Raw genomic sequence first — 16806 nt, 5'->3', positions numbered from 1 at the left:
GGGCTGGAGAGATGGCTCAGCAGTTAAGAGCACTGACAGCTCTTGCAGAGGACCCAGGTTCAATTCCCAGCACCCATATGGTGGCTAACAATCATCCATAACTCCAGTTCCAGGGGATCTGACACCCTTTTCTGACCTCCCCAAGCATTGCATGACATGGGTGCACTTACATTCAGGCAATATGCTCATACACATAAAATAAAAATAAGTAAAAAATATTCTATGTTAATTTGAAGCCTCCTCTCCAATAATCAATTTGGCAAATAAGATTGGCACTTTTGGAAGCCGCTCCATGTTTATCTTAACGTGTGCCTCAGTGTCAGAAGCAAAGTAGAAAATTAGCTCGTTCTGCTTGAATCCCCAGAGGATCAGGTACAGGATTTCTACCCAGTTCTTAGCAACTGCTGTTTACCTAGCATATGTCTCTAATGGCTTTTGTCCATCATTTATTTATTTCCTTCTTATTTTCTAGTGGCAAAATGAGAAATTTAAAAAAGAACATGTTTACAAAAGAAGCTTTAACTTTGGCTTGGCGCTATTTTTTACCTCCATACACCTTCCAGATCAGAGTTGGTGCTTTGTATCTGCTGTACGGATTGTATAACACACAGCTGTGCCAGCCGAAACAAAAGGTAAAGCGTGGTGAGTGATTTCTTCCCAGTAGAAATGTGAAACAGGTATCATTATTTTTAAAACTAACGAACAGACTTTGATGGAAATGCCAGTGTTTGACATTGTAATGCATTTGTGGGAGAGGTTCTATTATATTTCATACATTTGGTCTTCTCTCCCTGGTTGCAGATTAGAGTTGCCCTGAAGGATTGGAATGAAGTTATAAAATTTCAGCAAGACTTGATAAATGCACAGCATTTTGATGCAGCTTACATTTTTAGGAAGCTGCGACTGGACAGAGCATTTCACTTCACAGCAATGCCTAAGTTGGTATGTTGCCTGAAATAAGGGTTTTTCGAAACAAGTGGTGACATTTCATTGTCCATGAAGTACTTCAATCTCCAGAAAAATGTAAAGTTCACTAATAATGTTCAAATTTTGTAACCTTAAAATACGAGGAAATGTTTTCTGATTACTTTGTTTTTCCCTTCACACAAAATTGAACCTCTGCTGCACAAGGTGTTTGTAGATATTAAGCAAATTATTGTCAGAGGAAGGATTTGATTTGGCATCTGTATTTGCTGTTGTATCTTTTTCTAGAGCTGGGATTCAACCCTGGGCCTTTTGCGTGCCGGGCAGGCCCTGTGCCACTGAGCTGCACCCTCAGCCACATGCCTTTCTTCATTTACACATCAAGGGGCTTACTCAGAGGGGACTATGAAATTCTAATGGCAGTTGGTTAAAAGTGGAAATTTCTAATACAATCTACTATTTCTTCAGTTTTTGACAAATTGAGACCCTAGGTTGGAAGAGAAGAAATTCTATTTCTGCAAATCATGTGACACCTTTAAATCTCATGAGAATTTGTCATATGTGGCATGTGTGATGCTTAGTGGTCTCTGGGAAAGGGATATTGACTAGATGTGCCCTTTGACTACTAGCTTATACTTAACGTACTTTAAGAAAAAGTCTCTTCAAAGATGTTCATTTAAAATTCAATTCAGTGTGTGTGTGTGTGTGTGTGTGTGTGTGTGTGTGTGTATGCATAATGTATGTGGATAGGTTCATGGGGTATTGTGCACATGATACTGCATATGTGTGCTGGTCAGAGGACAACTTTGGAGTTGGTTCTCTCTTTTTTCTTTTTACTGAGATCTCAGAGGTCTAACTCAGTCGTAGGCTTTCTTGGCAAGTTCCTTTACCTGCTAAGCCATCTTGTCAGCCAAGGTGATCATTTTAAGACACTCGTTGTATTTAGCTTTCATGTAGAATGAAGAAAAAAAGTCAGCAAACTGAAGTTACCCAAGAATTTAAGGACCCAAATGATCGTGTCATGAAACTCATCACTTCTGATGTATTAGAGGTGAGTTTGTTTTTGAAGTGTTGGGGAAATGGTTTTATTGCCAATTCTCTGTTGAAGTTATAGCTTCATCCACCAGATATTGATAATATCTGAAATGATTTTAGTCATAAAATGCTCTTATTTTTTTCTAAAGCATCTAAAGTAAAGCCCTCTACAAAACATCTTGTATAATAAGTATTCACATACATGAATTTAAAATACTGCCTTTGGGTTAAAACAGAAGCCCACCACAAGGTCATACCTTCAAATTAATGACATTTCAACATTACAAGAGCAGAGAGGAAGAGGAGGGACTTGCTAGTCATCTTTTAAATCCCTTTGAGATGTGGTGTCCCTCCTCTTTCATAATATAGGATTGCCATCTGTCCATCTTTCTTGTGGGGACTGAAAGATGATGCCTGAAGAGTGCTGAGTGGTGTAGGCACATGGTGAGCCCTCAGTAAATGTTGCCTCTTTTTCTGTCAGTAATGAGAGATTGGACTTTAATTTGCACAGGTGTTTGCCTAGCTACCCCAGGTGTGTCAGTCTGTCTGCCAGGTTGCATTTGTGGTATTTGTAGGTCAAGTAGTAAATTGTGAAAGTACTCTGGCCTTCTTTTGTAAAGTGACTTTCTTTTCTTTTCTTTCTTTGCTTTCTTTCCTTGGTCTTTTTGAGACAGGAATTCCCTATAGCCACAGCACCACCATGCCTGGCTGGCTAAGTGTCTTTATTTTTGAGCAGAGATTCTCAACCTGAAGTTCATGGGTGGCCTTTTAGTTCATTTCCCCTTCCCTCACTAAATTGTATGGAGTATTAATATACAGGGCACTTGGTTAGGTTGAAGTGCAATAACTATCCTTAGATTTTCAAAGGTTATTGCTATTAAGAATTGTTGCATTAACAAGAAGCTAATGTTACTAAACGTCTGAAGACCACACAGCACAGGAGCTGTGGGAGATGCTTGTGTGAACTGTCCTTTTCTACTTAACTTTTTAAGACTAAAGTTGAGTTAACTGAGGCACAGCGATATTAGGTAATCCCGAAGTAAGGGAGCTAAGGTTCACATCAGTTCTGAGTAGTTACAGTGCGTGATCCTTGGACAATAAGGGCCTGGTCTGAGCTGGGACTAAGGTCAGACAGGTGTTATTCAGCAGTCATGAGCACCTGCAGTTGGACAGGGGCAAGGTTCTTGACCTCTGGCAACTCACAGAGAAGGAAGTGTGGGGCAATGAAAGTACTTTGTTTAACAGAAGGAATGCATGCTTTATCTTTCTGGCTGAGAGGAATGATTTTAAAGCTTTAGAGATTGGAGTTAGTATCTGACTGGTCTTCCCTGCACATCTGAGTAGTAGTTCCAGACTTCTTTGTTTGTTTGTGTTGTTTGTATTTTGAGACAGGGTCTCCGTGTAGCCCCAGCTGGCCTGGAACTTACTTTGTAGACCAAGCTGGTTTCCATCTCACTGAAAGCCACTTGATTCTGCCTCCCAAGTGCTGGAATTAGGGCATGTGCGCCACCATGCCCAGCTTGTTCATGAGTTCTTGAACAGGAGTCAGTTCTACCAAGGAAAGAACCACAGAGACCAGCTTGGGGTGCTTGCATGCTGCAGGGCCACCTGAAACACACCTGTCCATAGCTTTCTGCTGATGGCAGAGACAAGCCTGCCAGGTTTCATTCTTAATTCTGAATGTGGTGTGCCAGCCACTTGCTCCACAAACCTGTCTGTTTAACTTGAGATTTCCTGGAGAGGAAAATCTAGTGGATAAATGGTGCCACAAATGATTTCATAAATCACTATTTTATCCTGAATCTTACCAGTCAATTAAGGATGAAATTTACAGGATGGGTGCACAGGCTTTGGGATTCTGTGGGGGGTTGGGTGAGAGTAGTTACATGGAATTTACTCTTTCCAGCAGAGACCAAGGACTGTGTAAGCCTGCTTAATGTGACAGTTATGATACAGAAATATGATCTTAGTTTTCAGTATTTAATGTTATATTGTACTATAAATAATTTCTGTTAAATTCTGAAATGTAATTTTGTAACCTAACTAGTATTTTAGTGTTTCTGTGTACCAGTGTATCTTGATTGTTGACTGTTTTGCTCTCATCATCTTACTTGCATATGACAACATATTATTTCCTGTTACCTCATAGTCACTTTATGAAGTGATTGTATTTTGAATTAGTTTGCCTTTAATCTTATCATCAAAAATGGAAATAAAGGGTCAGGCATGATGTATATGCCTATAATTCTATCACTAGTCTGAACAATCATTAAAAAAATAAAAGGCTCATCTTTTCACTTTTAGGAAATGCTGAATGTTCATGATCATTATCAAAGCATGAAACATGTCATTTCAGCTGATAAGTCCATGCCAGACAAAGCCCTCAGTTTGATAAAAGATGATTTTTTTGACAACATTAAGAGCATAGTTTTGGAGCATCAGCAGTGGCATAAAGACAGGAAGGTAAGTGACTGCTTCCTGATATCTTACCCCATGCACACTTATTTAAATGTGAGTGGTAATGTCCAGAGGCAGCCTGACGAAGCTACTGCATTCCTGTGGAGTGACGATTTTGCTTTCTAGTTAGGGCTTTACACACTAGCCTTCTGACATTATTTAAATGGCGAGGGAGGGAGAGAGAAATAGGAAAGTAGTGATCTTATACTGCACATTTATTATGATCTTTGTAACTTGGTGTTTTCTACTTTGGACCAAACCCGTCATATAGATCACTGGATTGGTATAGTATTGATTCCAGTCTTGAGTTAGTTGCCAACGTGTAAATAGTAGTGGACTGCATCTAAAATTCTGAAAAACTAGCTTCTCTTACAAATCTAAGAGTCTGGTACCACTGGCCGCACTGCACTTACACTGTACACCATGGGAGGCTCAACCCAATGATGGGGCAAGTGAGCTCTTCTCTGTCTCCAGCATTGTTTCTCTTGTATGGCTTAGCCATTTGAAAATCTCATCAGCACAGATTTTCCACTTAGTTTTCTGATGGCAAAGGTGTTGATGCTGGAACTGCTGTGTTCTACCTCAGCCTTTACAAATGGAGAAACTTCTTTTATTCTGGAAACCTAAGTGCCAACCTTGCTAAATTTACCTTTCAAACTACTATTCCATTTCATTTTAGTACACATTTCTAAGAAAAATAAAAGTAAAAAAAATAAGTAATTTCTGGTTAGTTTGTAACTGATCATGTGTTAGTGTTTTCACAAATACTAGAAGTTACTTCTGTGTATTGTCCAAAGATTGTTGCTACTGTTCAGCTTCCCATGATATAAAGGAAGCTGTCTCCAAGTATTTAATTTTAGAAAAGTTAAGTAGCAGGTAGGTAACAAGGAGATGATAGCCTTGGGTGGAAGAAAATAGTTTCATTACTCACATTTAATGAGGCTAGTAAGTTTTAGAATGTACAGATACATTGTTGCAAACAGATTACAAAAGTGATAGAGACACTTAATTTAATAATCTTAGTATTCTAAGTATTACTAAACTTTAGAAAACCTGAAAGGAGATGAAATAAGCCAGTTTTCTGAATACCACAGGAAGCGCATGGTATCCATCAGGCAGGGGGAATTAGGTAATTTAGTAGTGACTTATTGAACTATTTTGAAACTTTGTGATCTTTAAAAACTTTTTTTTTAATACTTATTTGTGTGTGTGCATACATATACATGGAAATCAGAGGACAATTTATAGGAGTTGGTTCTCTCCTAGCATGTGAGTCCTGGGGATTAAACTCAGGTCATTAGCCTTGGCAACAAGCACCTTTACCTATACAGCCATCTTGCCAGCCTAAAACTTTGTAATTTAAAAAGAAAATTATTTTTATTTTATGATGAGTGTATTGCTTGCATGTTTGTAATTGCACCCATGTTGTGCAGTGCCCAAGGATGTCAGAAGAGGGTGTCAGATCTCCTGGAACTAGAGTTAAGGATGTTTGTTAGCTGCCATGTGGGTGCTGGGAATCTAACCCAGGTCCCCTGCAAGAACAGTTAGTACTCTAACCACTGAGCCATCTCTCCAGCCCCAAACTTTGTGATCTTAATGTGCTTGGTAAACCATGCTGCAGTAATGTGAACCGATCTTCTGTTTTTTCAGTAATTAACTGATTCTCACTATTGTAAAATACATCTGTAACTAATGGAATCATAAATATCTGTATATGTAACATACAAATATTTTTGTTCTTTCAGAATCCATCCTTAAAATCAAAATTTAAAGATGGAGAAGAAGATGGTGAAGGAACATCCCAAGAACCAGAGGTCAGAAAGCTGCTAACTGACGCTTATGGGGCAGCGGTTTGCTTCGCTTCTCTTCCTTTTGCGTGTGGTTGAATTTTGCACAGTAGGCATTATGACCCTTGTCAGTTTTACCAAAATGCTGGGGAAATTGTGATGTGTGAGTTCTGGGAAAGCTAGGCTGTTCTTCACTGGAGGTCTTGTGCAGGGCATGCTGAATATAGGTTGGGAGTGGATCTTAGCAGTTTTTAGTGGGTAAAGGAGAGGAGGATGGAATGTGCTTTCCAGGTCAGAGTAAGGCTTTTGTAATGTCTCTTCTCACTTTTCAGCCTTTCAGCCCTTGTAACACTTAGGGTACTTTTTGTTGTTTCCTGTGCCTGTCCAGTGCTTCATCTATCTTAGTGGATGGGGCATGGAGCCATCCTTAGACACAGGCAGATGAGAAGGGAATGGCAGTTGAGAGCTCTGCTTTATCACCAGGTCTTTTGTCCCTGTGCCCCTCTGTGAGTCTTGATGAATTGATAAGTACCTATGAGGGTTGGCATTATGCCACCTGCTGTCTTCAGAGAATGTCATGGGTGATTACGCATCAACTTGTGCTTGAATCATGTTAACGATGTGCCTGAATCATGTTTACAGTATGCCTAAAATGTTGATTTCTTTTACCTTCCTCTTAAGTCTTGATCCCGAAGACAAATACTTGGATTTTCATAATTTTACCTAATGTTTATGTACTTCAACTTTGTTTTTCCTTCTTGTTTATGTTTCTTCCAGAGATGTGAAAGAGCAGAATCTTTAGCAAAAATAAAAGCGAAAGCCTTTTCAGTTGTTGCTCAGGTAAGTTATTTGTTTAATAAGCCAACTTGGAAATTGCATGTTTTTGACATTACATTTTAATCTTTCATCTAATATACGTAGTTTAAAAGTCAAATAGTAACCCAACAGTCCCAGTATGTAGCCTGGTAGTGCCCATGTGTCCTCCCATGGTGAGTGGGGACCGCCTTCAGTGCTTCTTCTTCAGCTGTTTCTTTGGTGTTTACCTAAATTTTGAAGCCATGTTCTTTGTCATCTTCAACTTTGGGGACGCCTGACCCTGTGAGGTTTGGGAGTGTCCTTTTTCCTTTTCATTAATTTGTGGCACTCAGGTGGCCATTCTTTCAGTCTGACACTTTGTATCTGAGGAATGCTTTGTATTTTTTAAATTATCTTTTTGTATTTTTAAATTTTATTTATTTTTAAATATTTTATTGCTTTTATTTTATGTGTATGAGTGTATTGCCTTCATGTAGGTAGGTGCACCCATGTCATGCAATGCCTGCAAAGGTCAGAAGAGGGTGTTGGATTCTCTGGAACTGGAGTTATGGATGGTTGTTAGCCTCCATGTGGGTGCTGGGAATGGGACCCAGGTCTTCTGCAAGGGCAGCCAGTGCTCTTAACCCCTGAGCCATCTCTCCAGTTCTTATTTATTCTCTTTTATGTGTATGAATGTATAACCTGCATATATGGAAGTGCACCCATGTTGTGCAGTGTCCTCAGAGGTAAGAAGAGGGCCTTGGATCCCCTGGAACCAGAGTTCTAGGTGGTTGTTAGCTGCCGTGTGGGTGCTGGGAATTAAACCCAGGTCCTCTGCAAGAGCAGGTAGTATTCATAGCCATTGAGCCATCTCTCCAGCCCCTATATTTTTGTATTGTATATTTTCTTTTCTTGAACTTTCTTATTTTTCTTTTCTATTCTCAGTCTGTTTCTATTAGAGGTTTTTTGTTTGTTTTTGTTTTATTTTGATTTTGATACAGGGTCTCCCTGTAACCCGCAACTGGCCTGGAACTCGCTGTGTAAATCAGGCTGGCCTTAAACTTGCAGACATTAGTCCACCTCTGCCTCCCGAGTGCTGGGATGAAAGGTGTACTCAACCATACCCAGTACATAGTAGGGATATTTCTTAAGTATTATGTTTTGAGACATTATTTTTAGTATTTGTGCTATAACTTAGTTATCAAGGGAAAAGACTGTCTGTGCACACGTTCATATATAGTACATGTGAGGTAGGAGCAAAAGACTTTATGACAGGTGTTTCTTATGTCTTTCCTCATTGTCAGTTGGAGTCCTTTCATTACTTATTGTGGTTTTAACTCCTAAGTCATCCAAGTCAAGGAGGCATCGCCAAGTCAGACTTGACTCATCTGACTCAGACTCTGCATCTGGGCAAGTTCAAGAAAAAGCTGTGAAGAAGAGAGCCAGAGACACAGCCAGAGCACCAGGAAAGAAGGGGTCTTCCAGAAGCAAAGGTACCCTTTTCAAGTCCTCCTGACACTTTGCTGGGGACAGTGGGTGCTTCTTTGTTAGGATGGCTTAGAGCTGGGCATGGTGGGGGAACACCAGCACACTGGTGACTGGGGCCGGACAACTCTGAGTTTAAGGTCAGCTTGAGCTATATAACAAGGTCCTGTCCCACAAAAAAAGAAAGTTGAGAGATTTGTTTAAGGACACTGTGAAATTTAATAGTACAAGTAAGTCAGTTTCCTTGAATTCTTGGGATCTTGTTGCTGAAGAGATCCTAGGAAGTTTATCAAAGTTATCATTTCATAAATGACAAATTTGGGCTTATTCAGAATAAATAACTTGTCCAAATAGTATGATCCAGTGCATGCTTCATTAATAATGATGTGTGTGACTCCAACTCTTATGTAGAATAAGCTAATGGTAAGCAATGCATTGTATAGACTTTATTTCCTATAATTCAGTTAAATCAACTTTCTTCTAATAGAGTGTGAAATGACCTTCACTATTTTACCTTTAAATGACTGTATTTTAATGGTTTGGTTTTTCAAAGATTGCACAAATACTATACATTCACCATACCTAAGATTGGAATGTATTAACAGGACCATGGGAGGGGTGATGAAGAAACAACAGTAGACGTATTAAGTACTTAATGCTTATATGAAACACAATCCTAGCTACCTCTGGAGTTTATGAAGATAATGTGCAGTTTTTGAATGTGTGTCTCACCCCCTCTATCTTGCAGTGGAGAAATACCTTTAGTATATTTCAATATGATTATGTGCTGTAGTAGTTGCTTGAAGTGCTCTAAGAGTTCTGAGGAAGAAAACCCATAGTTAAGAGCAGCCAAGAAGGACTTCAAAAGGAAAGCTTTCTACTTTTAGGCTAGCAGGTACTGTGAAGCAATTATTAGAACAAACTCATTATATATTTTATGATAAAAATCCTAAATTACATAAAACCCCCCAAAAAGCGTGCTAGAGTGGACTTCTTCCAGGGTGCAATCATGCTGCAATTAATTGGAATCTGATAATATAATTGATCATATATTAGGTTCAAGGGGATGATGTACATTAATTTTAATAATTATCAAAGGAAATACTTGATAATATCTAGTATCTAGCCTTGATTTTAAAAAACAAATTCTTTAGGTTAGGGGTCATCAAATTGTAAAGTAAGATATGTTAGACTTGGTGAGCTGTGTAATTTCTTTTACAGCAACTCAGCTGCCATAATACTATGAAAATAGTTACAGACAATATAAAAACAAGTGAATATTCCAGTAGAAGTATACTTACAGAAGCATCTGATGGGTCAGGTTCAGCAGAGACCACATAACCCTGTCCAGGATAAAAGAAGTAGAAGATCAAGTGAGATAGAGCTAGAGAAAGCCGGGCAAGCCCCTCAGCACCGGGGCCTGCACTAGCAGTGTCGGTTTCATTTGCCATTGCTCTTCAGAGCTAGTTGGTGTAATTAGGAAAGTGAATCAAGGTGCATTATCAGGAAGAGAAGCTACACAATCTTTATGACTTGTGAATGACTGACTTTATGTGTAAAAATTAGATGAACAAAAAATTAGATAAAAATTTAGTAGTTAGGGATACTAGGTAGAAAGGTTGATAAGGAAAGTGAGTTTTATCATTACAGTAATATAGCTAAATAAAATAGAAATTTCTTCTAAGACATACCTCAAATTGACATAAGAAATAGAAAAATCTCAATAGTCTCATACCTACTAAAGAAATAAACTCCTAGATGCCTTACTGGTAATTACTACAAGTTATGTTTTCAGTCTTGGGGATTGATATCAGGGCCATGTGCATGTTTGGCAAGTATTCACTCCTGCCATCTCTAGCCCCTGGCTCTTTGAGACAGAATCTTTGTAGTTTAGGCAGACTTTAAATTCTCAATCCTCCTGCCTCAGCCTCCTGTGGGCTGGGTTTGGTCACGTACCACTGCACTTAGCTTATAAATGTGTTTCTATACAAATTCTTTCAGAAAATTCAAGAGATAACACTTTCTAGCTTACTGTTATTTCAAGAAATGAAAACTAAAGACGAGTGTCCTTCATGAGCATACACGAAAAAAAATCCTTCAAGATACTAGCAAATCAAATGAACTCTCAGAGTTTATCCTGGTAATGTAAGAAATAAGCCAGTATAATTCATATTAGCTGAATAAAAGAGAATACCAGTGTAATTCTCTCAGTCAGACAGATACTTAACAAAATCTAGCAGTGGCTTGTAAAAACTGAGCCCATCACAATTAGAAGGAAACTTAATCTGATGGATTTGTATCAGGCACAGTACCTTAATATCATAGTTAATGGAAAAATAACCCTTTTCCCCTAAAACAAGAATGAGGCAAGGATGCCCATCTAGATTCCTATTACATATTATTTTAGAAGACCTAACTAGTAAGCTAACAAAAGAGACAGTGGATACCCATATTAGAAAGGAAAAAATAGGTTTGTTTGCAAATGAAATTAACAATTGAATTTAGTGGGTGTCCCACCCCCACCACCCAGGTCTCCTCATTCTCCTCAGTTCTTAGGCTTAAACCAAGGGTCTTATATGCTGGGAAGGTATTCTATGACTGAACTGTACCACCAGCTCCTAATAGCTGAATTTAGGAAGATTACAAGGTGTATGGTTGTGCTGAATAGCTTCATTCGTCAAACTTGATACACCTGGGTGGAGGGAGCCTCAATTGAATTTTCTCTATTGAATTGACCTGTGGCCATGTCTGTGGAGCATTTTCTTGATTGTTAAGTGATGTGGAAGGGTGGCCCAGCCCACTGTGAGCATTGCCACCCCTGGGCAGGTGGGCCTGTGTCGTATAAGAAAACAGGATGAGCACTGGCCAGGGGAGCAAGCCAGTAAATAGCGTTCCTTCGTGGTCCATGTTCTAGGTTCCTGCTCTGAGTTCCTGCCTTGCTTCCATTGATGATAGACTGCTATAAATCAGATAAACCCTTTCCTCCCCAAGTTGGTTTTGGTCAATATTTTTAGTCACACCAGAACAATGGTTAATATTTCCTATACTAGTGACTAATTAGGCATTGAAATTAAAAACCAATTATTTAGATATATAGGTAACAAAATATATACAAAATCTGTATGTTGAGAGCTATAATGATGAAAGAAATCAAAGTCATCTTTGGGTTTTTTTAAATGAATTTATATTCTTTTTTTAAAATTATTGCTGGGTGTAGTGGCACACGCCTTTAATTCCAGCACTCCGGAGACAGAAGCAGGTAGATCTCTGAGTTTGAGGCTAGCCTGGTCTACATAAGCGAGTTCTAGGCTAGCTGGGGCTACAAGGAGATCCTGTCTCAAAAGACAAAACAAAACATTTCAAAGAGCTCTTGAAGTGGAAACTTAGGAAAGGGGCTGGGGATGGAGTGTACTAGAGCCCTAGCCCTTCTTCACGTGGCTTACCTGCATGACTTCTGGTACTGCTGTGTCTGGGAACTAGGACTTGGGTTTTTGACTTCCTGAGGCAACTCCCAGAGGGCCTTTAGTCCAGTGGAAAAGGCTGCTGCTAGCTGATGAGGCTGCTGGTCAAATGCTTGTCACCTCTGCCCTGCTACTCTGAAAAACCTTATTGAGGTTCTGGTCCAGTCCCTATCCCCATCCCCTCCCCTTCCCCCTACTCCTCAGCAGCCCACCCTTTTGACTGCTACTACTTCTCCTCTAGTGACCAGTGCGCTGCAGTCCAGAGTTCTAGGCCAGCTGGGGCTACAGGGAGACCTGTCTCAAAAAGACCAAAAAAGTGTATTTTTTAATTGAGCTTTTGTACATTTCACCACACAACAGCTCTTAATCCTATTTAGACCCTTTCTCTATCCATGCCCCCCCCCAAACCTCTCCCTGATGGACCTCATGCATTCTGCTATACATGCTAAGTCCTATCCAGTCAATCATTTGTACCCAGATGTCTTTCCGTGCAAATTCATCCTGGGAATCATTGGAGACTGATTACTACTGGGTGAGGGAGAGTGGACCTTATTTACAATCTCTAGATGGGCTAACTAGACTCCAGTGAATGAATTTTTTATTTTTTATTTATTTATTTTTTTGAGACAGGGTCTCCCGGTAGCCACAGCTTGACCTGGAACTCACTATGTAGATCAGGCTGGCCTTGATCTCACTGAGGTCTGCTGGCCTCTGCCTCCAAGGTGCTGGGATTAAAGGCATGTGCCACCATGGCTAGCCAATGAAATCTTAATTAAATGAGATGCATGGTTTTTATGGGTTGGCAGACCCAATAGTAATAGCAGCTAAACCCAAATTCCTCTATAGAGTCAGTGAATCCCAGTGAAAAATCTCAGCAGTTATTTTGTATGGTAACGAGCTGATCTTTTAAATATATAAAGAAATGGAAAGGAACTACAGTATCTATATTGGCTACTTTTCGAATCACTGTGACCAAATGCCTGTCAAGAAGCAACTGAAGTCTTCAGGGTTTTCTTTTGACTGGTGGCTTTAGTGTACAATCCTTCATGGGGAAGGTCCACACAAAGGAATGCTCTGTAGTTATTAGAAAGCTAAAGGAAGTCCACAGACTAAGAAAAGCAGAGGAGATACCATGAAAAGGACAAAGTAGCTGGGATGATTGAGTGACGTTCAATTTGGTTCATGTATAAGCAATGCTGTTTAATGATTGTGCTGTTGAGAATTGTATTGTGGCCAGACCTTGAAAGTGGAATCAAGAAGCTTAGATTTAATTTGCTAGGCAGAGGTGACTTATATGAAATTCTGGAGCAAAAAAGAGGCATGACTTGGGTTTTCCTTGAAAATGTATCTAGGGGTAATGTGGTAGGTTGGAGTTAATGAACTGAAAATAAGAGTGCTTAGTAGAAAGCTATCGTGGTAGGTCGGCTTTAGGAGTCGTAAGAGTCTGGTCCTGTGGTTGTAGAACAGAGGTGCTCTGACAGGGATGAACGTGAAATGGAGAAGCCGATGGAAAGGATGAGGCAATGCTGAGCGCCTTGCCTGTGGGAGAGTGTTGAGTGGAGGCTGTTGGGTAGAGGCTGGAGGAGTATGGGTGGCATGATGAGGATCTCACTCACGTGGGGGGACATGTGCTCAGTCTGCCCAACCAGTTGGTCCTGTGATGGCTCCTTGGCCTTCAACTTGCCATATAGTTCAGGAGGACCTTGAACTTCTGGTCCTTTTGCCGTCTACCTCCCAAGTACCAGATTATAGATGTGCATTACCATGTGGTGCTAGGTTTTTGAACCCAAGACTCTAGCACGCCAGGCAAGTACTCTACCAACTGAGCCACATCCCCACCCCTGTAGTGTTTTTGAAAGTAGAAAGTCACTGACAAATTACAGGCAAAGAAATAGCATGTGTTTGGAGCAAAAGAAAATGTGTCTGTATTAAAACATAAAGCTAACTGAGGCTGCTCAATTTTAAAATTATGTTTGCAATGGATTAATAGAAGTCACACATGCTTGGCCCCTGCAGACACCCCATTTTCTTTGAAAAAAATTGAATAGCATATCTCTGATTTTGTTTCTTCTCATTCTTTCCATTTTCAATAATAAAAGAAGTATATACTATATTCATGGTATGTGGGTTCTTTTTTTTTTTTTTTTTTTTGGATTCAGGGTTTCAGTTTGTAGCCCAGGTTGGCCTGGAACTTGCTGTGTAGCCCAATAAGGCCTCTGACATGGGATCCTCCTGCATCAGCCTGCATCAGCTTCTTGAGTGCTAGTATTAAAGGTTAAAGGTATATGCTCCAGTGTCTGGCTTCTTTTGTTTTCTGAGACAGGATTTCACTGGGTAGTCTAGACTGACTTTGAACTCACTTTGTAGCCCAGGCTGTCCTCAAACTGAACATCCTCACAAGTGTCAAGGTTATAGGTGTGTGCTACCATGCCCAATGATACAAATACATTAATACTTAAGAAAAATTTTGAAGGAGCTAGGGGAGAGGAGAGATTGGGAGAGAAGAGTCAGCTGAGCTATGCATGTATGAGAGTCCCATGGAACCTGAGACTTGGTAAGCTAATTAGAAAATAAAATTTAAAAAGATTTGTACTTAAGCCGAGCGTCGTGGTGCATGCCCTTAATCCCAGCATTCGGGAGGCAGAGGCAGGTGGATCTCTGAGTTCAAGGCCAGCCTGGGGCTACAGGGAGACCCTGTCTCCAAAGGAAAAAAAAAGAAAAAAAAAAAAAAAAAAAGATTTACACTTTAGAATGTGTAATTATGTTATAATTTCAGTTTTTTGTTTAAACATCTAAGTTTTTAGATTGTTAAGGTGACATTTTTATTAAAAGCTTTTTTTAAAGATCAGTATTCTTTGTTTTTATGTACAGTCATTTCTCACTATCTCTAGGTAATGTTCAGAATAAGGAAGAAAAGTCTTTACATCTGAGTATGCCTATCATTACAGAAGAGGAAGAGGAGACTGACTACTTTAGTGAAACAGGTACAGATGAAAGTTCATCTCATTAGTGAAGGAGCCTTGTGCTTACATGATGGATGTTTAGACCCTCCACATGACAGGTGACTGTGGGCTCTTAAATCCTTTTGTCTTTGGATCATTGAAGTACGTCAGTGCTAGTCATACCATTCATTAACTGTGCTCCACAGTGAGTCGTGATACAGGAAATGGATGCAGGTGCCTGTTAGGGATCTGTTGGTGTCACTGTCTCACAGAAGTCACTTGCAGACTGTTGACCTGATGTGCTCTGTTCTGGCTGCCACTCTTCTAGAAATGTTTTCTTTTTTCTTCCTGATTTATATGTTTCCTTCCCTGACATCCCTTTACAGTTTTCATTGGTGGGAAATATTTCTTTTTTTCATATCTTTCCTACTGGTCTTGTTTCTGTGTCTTCTCTTAAAGATGAATACTTATTTGAGTACTGGTTTTGGAATCAACTGCGAGAACCAGAAAGATGTATGGTACTATGTTTCCAGATTTCATTGTAGTGGAACTGGAACCTTACTCACTTTATCTGTCTTTGCACTGGCCTAGATAACTTGTGGTTCCTGTGCCCTGGTCCATGCTCATTATTTGGAGGAGTGGGGGCATACCCCTATTTCAGTTAATTTAATAATTATGAAGTAGGATTTAGGGTGACTGAGATCCACTGTTGCATTTGATACCTCAGTAAGATTGAAATCCTTGTCTCATTGTAGGTAGGAAGTTTTGAACTGCAATTCCATTTGAAGAAATAGATTCATGTGTGTGTCAGCCTGAGTTCTGTTTTTTCCTTTTAAGTTAGCAACAAGGAAATGGGCTTCAGTATGACACTGCTGTACCTGCACATCAGTATGCTTTGTTATTCGTCCCCTCCTCACTACCTCCCCTGGGGTCTTTGCTGTGAGGACCTTTTTGTGTTACAGCATTTAAACATCCATGGAGTTTCAGTCAGTGTATATTATCACCTAGAGATGTCATTGAAGGGTCAGTTTTTTAAAGAATTGATGGACTTCTTAACTTTGTATCCATAGAGTTTACTACACCCAAGAGGAAAAGAAAACGCTGAACCAAGAACCTGATGGACAGTTTTAAAAATGAACTTGCTGACAGAAGAGAAGATTTTTATTTTGTGATCTGAACAGGAAGAGTGCCAGTGTTAAAAATAACTCTTCTGAGTCAGGCATGGTGGCAAACACCGTTAATCCCAGCACTCTGGAGGCAGAGGCAGGCAGATCTCTCTGAGTTCAAGGCCAGCTGGGGCTACAGGGAGACCCTGTCTCAAAAAGACCAAAAAAACAAAAAATAATTGTTCTGAAAAGCTGAAACTAATTTCTTTGAAATGAGAATACCTTAACGTAGGTAAAGAACTGGAATAGAGATTTACGCTGAAGTTTAATTTTAGCATTTTCTGTTATAAAGTCTACATAAATGGAGATAAAATTTGTGCTTAGAATGTGATGGAAATAATTTGGCATTTGTGGATCGCTGCCATTTCCTGTACTGGAATGTTAACTTCTATTTTGTTTAACTTTTATTTTCTTAAAATATTAATGTTTGATATATGTTAACTTTTTTTTTCTTAAAATATTAATGTTTGATATATGTATAAATAATTTGTATCTATGGTCTATTAATAAATTAGCCTATGATTTATATTTACTATTTTGTGTATTATATGGTTGACTACAATAAAAATTATAAAAATTTTGCGTTTTTTAATTTTTTTTTGAGATGGGGGAGTCTCCCTATGTAGCCTTGGGTGGTCTGGAATTCTCTATGTAGATCAGTCTGGCCTTGAACTCATAGAGATCCTCCTGTCTCTGCCTCCTGAGTGCTGGGACTAAAGGTGTGTGCCACCACGCCCAGCTTACTTGCTTTATT

At 39.5% G+C, this 16806-nt stretch overlaps 1 protein-coding gene across 1 annotated transcript in view; it reads left to right on the top strand.

The window, feature by feature from the left end:
- Window positions 1-16584, top strand: part of Snapc1 (small nuclear RNA activating complex polypeptide 1) — a 21733-nt gene extending 5149 nt beyond the window's left edge. Inside the window, exons 2-10 of the mRNA XM_008850504.3 lie at window positions 473-632; window positions 802-942; window positions 1871-1975; window positions 4264-4422; window positions 6162-6230; window positions 6981-7043; window positions 8344-8491; window positions 14836-14928; window positions 15957-16584. Of these exons, the coding sequence (XP_008848726.1) occupies window positions 473-632; window positions 802-942; window positions 1871-1975; window positions 4264-4422; window positions 6162-6230; window positions 6981-7043; window positions 8344-8491; window positions 14836-14928; window positions 15957-15991 (973 nt within the window). The 3' untranslated portion in view covers window positions 15992-16584. The remainder of the gene's footprint in view (window positions 1-472; window positions 633-801; window positions 943-1870; window positions 1976-4263; window positions 4423-6161; window positions 6231-6980; window positions 7044-8343; window positions 8492-14835; window positions 14929-15956) is intronic.
- Window positions 16585-16806: the final 222 nt, after the last annotated feature.

The sequence above is a fragment of the Nannospalax galili genome, unplaced genomic scaffold, assembly GCF_000622305.1.
Source record: "Nannospalax galili isolate Female #2095 unplaced genomic scaffold, S.galili_v1.0 scaffold144, whole genome shotgun sequence".
NCBI lineage: Eukaryota > Metazoa > Chordata > Mammalia > Rodentia > Spalacidae > Nannospalax > Nannospalax galili.
This window is presented reverse-complemented; position numbering and strand designations above follow the sequence as displayed.